This window comes from Eptesicus fuscus, chromosome 1 (genome assembly GCF_027574615.1).
Source record: "Eptesicus fuscus isolate TK198812 chromosome 1, DD_ASM_mEF_20220401, whole genome shotgun sequence".
Lineage (NCBI taxonomy): Eukaryota > Metazoa > Chordata > Mammalia > Chiroptera > Vespertilionidae > Eptesicus > Eptesicus fuscus.
In genome coordinates, this window is record NC_072473.1 from 25581226 (window position 1) to 25594061 (window position 12836).

At 35.3% G+C, this 12836-nt stretch overlaps 1 protein-coding gene across 1 annotated transcript in view; it reads right to left on the bottom strand.

Annotated features, from left to right (window-relative positions):
• Nucleotides 1–599: 599 nt before the first annotated feature.
• The window catches only part of TMEM47 (transmembrane protein 47), a 37359-nt gene continuing 25122 nt past the window's right edge, over nucleotides 600–12836 (bottom strand). Inside the window, exon 3 of the mRNA XM_008154600.3 lies at nucleotides 600–3988. Within this exon, the coding sequence (XP_008152822.1) occupies nucleotides 3810–3988 (179 nt within the window). The 3' untranslated portion in view covers nucleotides 600–3809. The remainder of the gene's footprint in view (nucleotides 3989–12836) is intronic.

A 12836-nucleotide genomic window follows, 5' to 3' on the forward strand; every position in this document is an offset into this window, starting at 1 on the left:
CCAACAAGAAAGCTGTTCAATCATATATTATCTTATTTATAACTAGAAGAGAATTTCCTGACAATCATACAAGTGAATTTTATTGTTGAACTTAAATTTCTTTCCAAGTATACTCACCATTTTATATACGCAAATGGTGATGGGAACTTTTGACTTTAAATTTACGAATTTCTTCACATATACATGTACACATGTGCACTGAAAATTTAGAGTGCCTCTCTGATTAAAAAAACAGAAATGATGTAGGAAATCCTGCTTTAACATACCTTGCAAACATTGAAAACTAAACAAAAACCCTTTCACTTCTACTGTTTCTAATTGTGTGATTAGAGAGTAGGAAAAATGATAGTCCACATTGTGTCCTCCTTTCTTTTAAAACAGAAAGTTTAAAAAGATATTTCCTTTTATGTTTCATGTAACTCAGCTGCAGGGGATAGAATCTTGAGAATTTGAAATAAAATATAGTTTTAAGGAAATTTGATACAAAATGGGCATGTCATATTAAGCTGTTTTCAAAATGATTATATAAAGGAGAAAATGAACTGAAGACATGTAATTCAGAAACCTGTGTACAGTAGAAAAGACACAGTCAAACCACATCCGTGAAACCACTTTTATTTTTATTTTTTTCCACATAATTTCATGTCAGCTACACAAATCATGAAACGAAGAACTGATCCTGAAACTGCAAACTCAAAACCAATGGAGTGATAAACAGGTTTTCCCAAGAGTACTATTAGAAAAAATAACCAGAATACCAGGAATTCATATTTAAGTAGTAAAATGTCATATATTTTAAAAATAATAAATATAGAACAACAGTAGAGAAACTAATAGCATGAACAGCATGAAGTATATTTTATTTTTAAAACATGAAATATCTAGGCACAGTATTAGGCATTAAAGAGGACACAGAGGCATAAGTTAGTGTGCGCTGCTCTGTACAAAAATACAGTCTGAATAAATCACATTGCTAGCCATACAATTAGACATCACTTACCAGTCAGTGCATTTGCATGTTTAATAATATACAGGTACATGCTAATCCATATATATCTTTTATATTTCAAACACATAGGTCTCTCTATATTTGTCTTTAAAATTTACATGTTGAACTTACAAAAAGCTAAATAGTTGTGCAAGAAATCTGAATAACTAGCCCTGCTGAGTATTTTTTGCTACACGTGTGTGTATCTCTCTCTCTCTCTAAGATAAACAATGAGTTTATGGTTACCAGTTTTGCTTGTAAGAAAACATCAAACAAACCTAAAGCTGCAAATACACAATGTTAATGTAGCTGAGAAATTCACTTGATTTTATTCTGATAGACAAAACTGTATTTCAGACGAGCAACAACTCATGTATTACTGAGCTTGTTAATAATAAAACACTTCCAAACAACATTAGTGATGGTAGAAATATAGCATAGGGCTCTTCACTGCTAAGGAGAAAAAGTTATATAAGCAATCTACTTTTCAGTAAACTGCAAATATGTGTGCCTTAGCTGATAACATATTCTGTCACTTTTCAGCTTGTCATGTTGACAGAGAATGAAAACTTGATAAGACTTGAGATGTGATATTAGTCTAACAGCACACTGCATCCTCTACTAGGACTAAGAAAAGTGCCTCACTGATGCCAGCACCAAAGTACTGTTCTTCCATTATTAAGGAATAAAGAGATTCTCTCACAATCGAGAGTGTTTAGTAGCCGAAATCCCTTTCCAACAAATATCATATTTCTCATGCTGTTCTGACAATATGCAATTAACTAACTGCAAGACAGTCTGACCCAGATTTTACTATGTGTATTTATCAAGAAAACTGCTTCAAAAGATTCTATAATACTAACATCTTTCTGGAAAATGTCCACTCATAGTTTCTTATGATTCTACATAGAAACATATACTTTTATAAAGGTTTCTCTCTAGGATGCATTTAATCACTTTTGTCTGTCACTGCTAAAATAAGAATAAGCCTGATACTTCATATTTACTTTGTAATTCTATAGAAAAGTCAGAAGAGTTTTTTTTAAGCATTTGAATAATAAAATAGTTTTTTTCTTCCTGTTGTTTTGGCAACAGTTCTTAAGACAAGCTGAAAGCAGAACTTTGCTTTGGGAGGGAAAGCAAATTATTAAATACTATTGATGTGGTCCTGCTCTTAACAGAGTTTGCAATACAAGAGAACATAGGTGTGCTTTCAATGTTTTTTTCCACTGCTTCTTTCTGCAAGAGGGCCAAAACCAGGACATACTGTTTTAGTGTCTTTGTTAACAAAAATAATTATTTATAACTTTTATATTAGAACTGTATATTTGATATAAAAATATGCTTATAATTAAACTATCCAAATTTGTATATTAAACAGGATTAAGATGAACAAGCTTGCAGTATGAGATTAGTTGCAAACTTATTCCCTATTATTGGTACTTCCTTACATTTGAACAGTCAACAAATAATTCCCTTAACATAAATCCATCATAATTGTGTGCACAAATCAGTTAGCCCATTAGTTAACATCAGAGGACCAGGTGATAACCAGATGAATCCCACTCCTCTACTGAGACATTTAGACATTCAAATAAATCTATAACTATTCCTTTATTTTTTAATAAAGACATTTAAAATACTTGAAAAAAGCAGTCTTCTATTTTAAACAAAATGACCAACCTAATTGCTACTCTTTTTTGAACTACAGTGCTTACAGAAGAATCAATAATTTTTAGATTAATACCATTTCAATTTTTCTTCTTTATACAATTTTATTAAAACTTTCCAATGGAATAGTAGAGAACATAGAGCAAAAGCTTTAATATGTACTTTTGTAAGGTAAATAAGTGTGCATACCAATCTAAGCCTCTTAACAACGCGTACAAGGTTAGTGTTCAAATCACTTCACTAGAGCAAATATTAATTCTATATAATAGGCAAATGCAAGTGTAGAGCTAGGGAACAACATATTACCATTTGTGCTAATGGTCCATCTTCTATAAAAACACTTAAGTTTGTTACATATGCACAATTATTTGCTGTAATGTCTGATAAATGATTTAACGGGTATTTAGGACAAAAGCAACTCATGCATATGTCTTTCTAGTTGCCCCATGGAAGGTAAAGACTCCAAATTTTCCTCATTCTAGATATGGCTGAGGCACAATTTCTAACCACATAATGAAAAGCACCTCTCCAAGTCTTGACACCTTTCCTAAGGAAATGCTGATTGCCAAAGCATAACCTCCCATTAAAAAGAGTACTCTTGAAGATGGAATATGTACCATTAACAACTTACATTCAGAACTCCCATTAGATACTGGTGGGCAGTTCACTATTCAAGAGCTCACTCAAGCAAAAAACCAATGGTAATTTAGTCATTGGGTGGGAAAAGCAGGTGATAAGGACTCTAACAGTTAAATCCTTGTCAGCGCAAAAGGAACTTCTAAATGTTGCTTATGCCAGCTGCTCCCCTGCAGGCAATAGGAGATTCAGGCATTTCTCATTCCAACTAGTTTTTCACAATGGTTGCTGTTATATAGACCCTTCACTTGTCAAGAAAAATGACAAGAACATATTGGAAGTTTGCAGCATTTGCCTATGTCTAATCAGCTCTCTTAATTTGTGCAGGTCCCTAAAATGGATATAAAAGCTGGTTATGATGTTGACAGCCAAAAGGCAAAAGATATTAAATCAACTTAGCAAACTGCTTGACACCTCACAAGTGTTTTAGAAAATAGTGAGTTAGAAAAGATGCAGATGTAATCCTTGTTTGATGTTCTCCCCCACCCCCACCCCCAATTTGAGACTATTGGTTCTAGTAGTAGTCTTCGTAGTTCTTAGGGTTCAGGCAGTAAAGGATGGCACCCCCAAATGAGAATATAGTTGCACCCCACGCCAGGCCATAACCCCAATTGAACTCATGGTAAATTTTCAAGCTCACAGTTTCAATGAACTTGATTGGGTAAAGGACCAGGCTGCAAACCTGTAAAACAACTGAAAGAAAAGCAAATCAAAATTAGAAAAATACAGGAAACAGGATAATATAACATATAAATACACATAGTTACAAGAATTACTTTTTAACCAAATAAACTAAAAGCCAAAACATCTTAAGCATTGCTTACTCTAGATCAGGCGTCCTCAAACTACGGCCCGCGGGCCACATGCGGGTGTTTTTGCCGTTTTGTTTTTTTACTTCAAAATAAGATATGTGCAGTGTGCATAGGAATTTATTCATAGTTTTTTTTTAACTATAGTCTGGCCCTCCAACGGTCTGAGGGACAGTGAACTGGCCCCCTGTTTAAAAAGTTTGAGGACCCCTGCTCTAGATAGTATATACTTTAAAATATTAACATTTTTCTTTGTTTAACGCTATTTTCACAATACAGTAAGAATTACTCTAATAATAATTAGTAAATCACCATAATAGTTTTTGGCAAAATAATTAATGCAATATAGTAATTTCTATGGGCATACAAAGAAGTAATTATCACTTTACAAATACATACAGGGGTGAGGAAAAGTGGGCTTATAGTTACACAAATAAATAAAACAATAACTAATAAATATAAGAATAAACTATTTTGTGTACTCACAAGTGTAAACCTACTTTTTCCTACCCATGTATATAATTATTAGTATTATGGCAAGTAGTACTAGTTAAGCTCAACTGTTCCATTATACAAAACCTGTGACCAGCAACCCAAGAATAGTGACCCCAAATATGAGCTAAAACCCTTATTTTTATGCTTTTGAGGAATTGGGGACTTCAAATTCATTTGTACTTATGAAAACAGTCAACTTGTGATTCAAAATGTGCTTTTGTTATTGCTTCTCAATATCATCCTCCTCAGCCCAGAATTCCAGCAAGTCCTATTTTGATATTTTTGCTTTACCCTAGCAAAAACTATTTTCATTCTTTTCTTCTCATCCAGTCCATAACCCTCATTTTTAAAAAGGCTCAAAAGTCATCTTTGTCTAGAAGTCACACCAATTATATCCTGTCTATTACATATAACAGGTGACATTTATATATTTAATCCTTACTTTCAAAGAAGAATTAAGTCACGAAGTCAGGGAAAATAATGGTACTGAAAAACCTAGGCTAATAAACACTACTACAACAGAGCATAAAATTTAGCTTTTAGTTCTTAGTAAAATCTTTGCTCTCGGCCATACATAATAAAATAAAACAGGCAAATTAATCAGGAAGAAAGGGCTTTAAAAATATCTAAATAAGGTGGTATTTATTCTGTGTATATTTTTATATGAGATATGGGATTACACAAGAGATATCTCCCATTCAAAATCATAACTTGCTATAGAATCAATTATATAGCACTTCTATTTTATAAATAAATTTCACTAGAATTTATGGGATGCATCTGCCTCATTCTCTACTATATGAAACAGATAATCTTCTCCATGAAAAATCTATGTGAGAGAAGCTGGCAAACTACCAAATCTGGTCTGTTGTTTGTTTTTGAAAAAAGTCTTATTGGAATACAGCTAGGCTCATTAATTTATGTACTGTTTGTACTACAAAGGCAGAGTTGAGCTGCTGCAACAGAAATGATATGGCCCACAAAACCTTAAATATTTACTATCTGCACTTTATTTAAACAATATGCCAGATGAGGGAGTACAAATGGTGGCTGAATAGGCAGACCTGTCCTGTACCTTGTCCCAGGGCCAGACTGGAAATACAACTAAAGTGAAGACCATTCACCTGGATTTACCAACTGATCAAGCTGAGGAGGAGACTTATATCAAGGAAGGACATAAAGTACCTGGAGACTGCTATACATCTACATATTCCTTCCCTGCCCTTTTTTTGTTTGTTTGTTTTGATTTTTCCTTGTTTTCATTCTTTCTTTTTTTTTCTATCATTCTTGCTCTCTTTTCTCTTTCCTAATTCTTTTTTTCTCTCATGGCTGTTTTTTTGTGATACTATAGGGGTCTTGTGTATGTTTGTGTTTTGTTTCTTTTGTTTCGTATTTTGTTGTGTTATATTTTGTTCTATTTGGTCAGCACCTCCATCTTCGAATAGCACAATAACATTCAAGACACAAGTACACAGGAGAACCCAAATAACTCAAGTAAGGGGTTTTCCCAGAGCACCCAGCTCAGGAGATCTAAGAGACTGCACCACTGGGTCCCATAAAACTCCTACTACATATGACTACCCCACAAAATCTGGGAGGCATAGCAGTTTGATCTAATACACAGAAACAAATACAAAGGAACAACAAAAATGGGGAGACAAAGAAAAACCCCAAATGAATGACAAGGTGAAATCACCAGAAAGGAACTAAATGAAATGGAGATAAGCAATGTGTCAGATAAAGAATTCAGAGTAATGTTAATAAGAGTGCTCAAACAATTCAGAGAACTACAAGCAACTTAATGAGAATTATAAGGAACTTAATGAGAACTATAAGGAACTTAATGAGAGCTACAGCAATGTGAAGACAAGTTGAAACATTAAATAAAAATAAATTGGAAATGAAGAATGACATGGCTGAAATGAACACCCTAGAAGGATTCAACCATAGACTAGAAGAAGCTGAGGAATTAATTAGTGAATTAGAGCAGCAAATGGAAAATAAGTAAAAAGCAGGAGAGTCTAAGGGAGTTCTGGGACACCATGAAACATAACAACATCTGCATTATAGGGGAACCAGAAGGAGCAGAATCTGAGGCAGGAATAGAGAACCTGTTTGAAGAAATAATAGCTGAAAATTTCCCTAACCTGGTGAAGGAAAAAGTCACTCAAGTTCAGGAAACAAAGAGAGTCAGAATCAAAATGAATACCAAAAGACCCACACCTAGGCACATATTAATTAAAATGGCAAACATTAAAGACAAAGAAGAATCTTAAAGGCTGCACGAGAGAGACAGAAAGTTACCTATAAGGGAGCTCCCATTAATACTGTCAGCTGACTTCTCAATAGAAACACTTCAAGGCACAAGGAAATGGCATGAAGTACAAAAAGTAATGAAAAGCAAGGTAATGAAGCCAAGACTACCCTATTCAGTAAGTCTATCATTCAAAATCAAAGGTGAAATAAAGAGCTTTGCAGACTGAAAAAGGCTAAAAGAGTTTATTACTACAAGACCAGCACTGCAAGAAATGCTAAAGGGACTATTGTAAGAAAAAATAGAGCAAAAGAGAACACAGGCATAAAGAATAAGAATGAAAATAAATAAGTAAATAAGGTTATCAATAATAACCTTAAATGTAATTGGCTTATGTGCCCCAATTAAAAGACATAGGGTAGCTGAATGTTGAGGAAACATGGCCCAAATATATACTGTCTAAATGAGACACACCTCAGCCCAGCTGACATGGCTGAGTGGTTGAGCATTGAACTATGAATGAGGAGGTCACAGTTCCATTCCTGGTCAGGGCACAGGCCTGGGCTGTGGGCTCCATCCCCAGTGGGGGATATGCAGGAGGTAGCTGATTGATGATTCTCTCTCATCACTGATGTTTCTATCTCTCTCTCCCTTTCCCTTCCTCTCTGAAATTTTATCTCTCTCTCTCTCTCTCTCTCTCTCTCTATATATATATATATATATATATAGATATATAGATAGATAGATAGATAGATAGATATAAATATAAAGCATACACTGAGTGGCCAGATTATTATGACCTCTGAATGCATAATAATCTGGCCACTCAGTATATATATATATTAGAGGCCCGGTGCATGAATCAGTGCATGGGAGGGGTCCAGTCAGCCTGGCTAGGGAGAGGGGACATGGACGGCTGACCGGCCTGCCTGCTGGTTGAACTCCTGGTCAAGGGGACAATTTGCATATTAGCCTTTATTATATAGAATATACACTGAGTGGCCAGATTATTATGAGTTCAGAGATCATAATAATCTGGCCACTCAGTGTGTGTGTGTGTGTGTGTGTGTGTGTTAAGAAATAGCCAGAGAGAGAGAGAGAGACCCACCTCAGAAAAAAAGACTCTCACACAGAATGAAAATAAAGTTATGGTCAAAATTTTCCAGGCAAATGGAAATGAAAAGACTGGGGTAGCAATACTCATATCTGCCTAAATAGACTTCAAAGTGAAGGCCATAACAAGAGATAATGAAGGCCATTTCATAATACTAAAGAGATCGATACAACAGAAGGATAAAACTCTGGTAAACACATATGCACCCAATACAGAAGCATCCAAATATATAAAAATACTTCTGGAGAACTTTAAGGAAGAGATTGACATCAATACAATCATATTAGGCAATTTTAACACCTCACTGACATCACTGAATAGATCTTCTAGACAAAAAAAAAAAAATCAACAAGGAAACTGCTATCCTAAACAACAAAATAGATCAGATGGAATTGACATTTTCAGAACATTTCACCCCAAAGCTACAGAATACACATTCTTCTCAAGTACATATGGGACATTTTCAAAGATAGACCACATGTAGGAAACCAAACAAGCCTCTTCAAATTCAAGAATTTTGAAATCATATCAAGCATCTACTCAGATCACAGTGGCATGAAATTAGAAATCAACTACACTGAAAACACTCAAAAACATGCAAACACATGGAGCTAAAGAGAATGTTATTAAACTTAAAAATTCTTAATAAGTTATCTAATCCAAAAACTTAAAGAATTAGAAAGAGAACAAGAAAGAGTAAGGAGAAGGAAGGAAATAATAAAGATCAGAGAGGACATAAATGACATAAAGAGTAAAAAAAAAAAATGCAAAGGATCAATAAAGTGAAGTGGTGGTACTTTGAAAAGATTAACAAGATTGATAAACCTCTATCCAGACTCAATAAGAAACAAAAGGAGAGGACTCAATAAACAAAATCAAAAATGAAAGGGGTGAAGTAACAACTGACCCCACAGAAATACAAAGGATCATAAAATAACACAATGAATGACTATACTCCAACAAGCTAGACAACCTGGATGAAATGGACACATTCCTAAAAAAGTACAATCTTCTAAAACTCAATCAGGAAGATCAGAAAACCTGAATAGGCCGATAACTACTGATGAAATTGAAGCAGTAAAAAAAACAAAACAGCCTAAACCGGTTTGGCTCAGTGGATAGAGCGTCGGCCTGTGGACTGAAGGGTCCCAGGTTCGATTCCGGTCAAGGGCATGTACCTTGGTTGCAGGCACATCCCCGGTGGGGGGTGTACAGGAGGCAGCTGGTCGATGTTTCTCTCTCATCGATGTTTCCAGCTCTCTATCACTCTCCCTTCCTCTCTGTAAAAAATCAATAAAATATATTTTTAAAAAAAACCTCCCAGCAAACAAAAGCCCGGCTTTTCTTTGGCAGATAGTTTCACATGGGAGTTTTACCAAACATTCAAAGTAGAACTAACTCAGCCTACACAAACTGTTCCAAAACATTCAAGAGGAACAAATACTAACAAGCTGTTTTTATGAGGTCAGCATTATCCTAATTCCAAAACCAGACACTAAAAAGGAAGAAATACAGGCCACTATCCCTGATGAACACTGATGCTAAAATCCGCAACAAAATACTAGCAAATCGAATCACCATGACCAAGTGGGATTTATCCCGGGGATGCAAGGCTGGTACAATATTCACAAATCAATAAATGTGATATCTATCTATCTATCTATCTATCTATCTATCATCTATCTATCTATACATATATATATATATAAAATAGAGAAATATGCTAATTAGCTGGAATGCCATAACGGGTCAACTGGACAGGAGGAGGTTGCATGTGCAGCGTTGGGGGCGGGCGGCAGGGGCCTCCATGTGCCTGTGATGGGGGAGGGCCAGACCTGCAGCGGCCACTGCTGCTGCGGAGCCCAGGGAGCGAGGCAGGGCCAGACCGACGACTTGAGGGTGGGTGGCACTGTGCGATTTTGAATCGTGCGCTGGGCTCCTAGTATCACATAAACAGATTGCAAGACAAAGTTCACATGATCATATCATTTGATGCAGAAAAGTCATTTGACAAAACCCAACACACTTTTTAGATAAAAAGTCTCAGCAAAGTGGGAATAGAGGTATCATACCTCAACATAATAAAGGCCATATATGACAAATGTACAGTCAACATCATACTCAATGGACAAAATTAAAATAATTTCTCCTAAGAACAGGAACAAGATAGGGATGTCTGCTTTCACCACTCTTGTTCAACATAGTAGTAGATGTCCTAGCCATAGCAAACAGACAAGAAGAAAACATAAAAGGCATCCAAACTGGAAAGGAGTAAGTAAAACCGTCATTATTTGCAGATGACATGATCTTGTACATAGAAAATACTAGACTCCATAAAAAAAAACCTACTAGATTTAATAAATGAATTCAACCATGTAGCAGGATAGAAAATTAACAACCAGAAACCTATGGCATTTTTATACACCAATAATGAACTCTCAGAAAGAGAAATGAAAACAAAATCCCATTTACCATTGCAACAAAAATATTAAGATACTTAGGAATAAATTTAACCAAGGAGGTAAAAGATCTGTACTTGTACCTGAAAACTCCAGGACACTGAAAAAAGAGAAAAAGGAAGATATACATAAGTGAAAGAATATACCGTGTTCATGGATTGGTAGAAGCAACATCATTAAAATGTCCATACTACCTAAAGCAATCTATAGATTCAATGCAATCCCTAGTAAAATATCAATGGCATATTTCACAGATCTAGAACAAACATTCTAAAAATTTATATGGAACCAAAAAAGACCCCGAATAGCTGAAGCAATCTTGAGAAAGAAGAATAAAGTTGGAGGAATCACAATACCAGATATCAAGTTATACTACAAAGCCACTGTACTCAAAACAGCCTGGTACTGGCACAAGAACAGACATATAGACCAATGGAATAGAACAGAGAACCCAGAGATCAACCCAAGCCATTATGCTCAATTAATATTTGACAAAGGAGGCAAGAGCATACAATGGAGAAAAGACAGTCTCTTCAATAAAAGGTACTGGGAAAATTGGACAGGTACATGCAAAAAAATGAAACCAGACCACCAACTTATACCATATATAAGCATAAACTTAAAATTGATAAAATACTTAAATCTAAGGCATGAAATCATAAAAATCCTAGAAGAAACCACAGGCAGCAAAATCTCATGCATCTCTCTTAGCAATATATTTACTGAAACATCTCCTAGGACAAAGGAAATTAAGGAGAAAATAAAACAAATGGGAATATATCAAAATAAAAAGCTTCTGCACAGCAAAAAGAAAAAATCAACAAAATGAAAAGAGAGCCCACTGCATGGGACACCATATTTGCCTATGATACATCCAATAAGGGTTAATTTCCAAAATATATAAGGAACTCATACAACTTAACAAAAGGAAGACAAACAATCCAATTAAAAAATGGGCAAAGGACCTAAATGGATACTTCTCCAAAGAGAACATACAGAAGGCCAGGAGACATAGGAAAAAAGGCTCAAAGTCACTAATCATCAGTGAGATGCAAATAAAAATGACAATGTGGTACCATCTAACACCTGTCAGAATGGTTATCATCAACAAATCAACAAAGGACAAGTGCTGGCGAGGATGTGGAGAAAAAGGAACCCTCTTGCACTGCTGGTGGGAATGCAGACTGGTGCAGCCACTGTGGAGAACAGTATGGAGTTTCCTCAAAAAATTAAAAAGGGAACTCCTACTTGACCCAGGGATCCCACTTCTTGGAATATATCCTAAGAATCCAGAAACACCAATCAGAAAGAATATATGCTCCCCTATGTTCACAGCAGCACAGTTTACAATATCTAAAATTTGCAAACAGCCCAAGTGCCCATTAACAGATGAGTGGATAAAGAAGGTGTAGTACATTTATACCATGGAATACTAAGCATCAGTAAAAAGAATGATCTCCTACCCTTTGAGACAGCATGGAGGGACCTGGAGAGTATTACGCTAAATGAAATAAGCCAGCCAGAGAAAGATAAGTATCACATGATCTCATTCATATGTAGAATCTAATTAACAAAATTAATTTATTAACAAAATAGATCCAGAGACATAGAAGCAAGAAACAGACCGAGGAATTTCAAAGGGAAAGCAGGGGTGGGGGTTGGTAGGGAGTGATTAACGGGAACTTACATGCCTCTATGGACACAGACAACAGTGTTCAAGGCCTAAGAAGGACAGGTGCGGTTGTGGAGGGGGTCAATGGGAAAAAAAGCAAATAAACAAAGGGGACATCTGTAATACTTTCAATAAAGAAAAAAAATAGGAGGATGAGTAGGAAGCACCCAGTGTGTGTGTATGTGTGGGGGGACAGGGGGAATGTTTGCCAACTCCTGATAATGTAAAGTCAATTTTTGGTTAAAATGATTATTATTTAACCCATCTTAAAAATATGTAAACTCCAAAAGTGTGGCAACAAACATAAACAATTAAGGAGTAGGAGACAAGAATAAACCTTGATAAAATAAAAAAAAGATAGCTTATTACATTTTTTAAAAGAGTAATAGGATGGATAGTGTGCTTAATTAAACTAAAATTCTGTGCGTTAAAATCTATTCTCATCTGTTCTCAGTAGCTGTAAAAGATCATTATTACCAATATGATTAATGTTCCTAGAAAGTCTGTATAGCAGTCATCTATCTTGGGCATAAAACTGATGAAGTACAGAAAATTCATGAGGGCATTATTCCTCAAAATAATTAGTTTCAATGAAGCTCTATGTGAGGGTCAAGTGACCTTTCTGGAACCTGATATAAGAATTCTAAACATTTTTGCCCTGCAGTTCAACACTGCATGGGCCAGCACTTTCACATTACTATTGAGAATGAATGGATAAACAGGTCCCTAAAAAAGGAG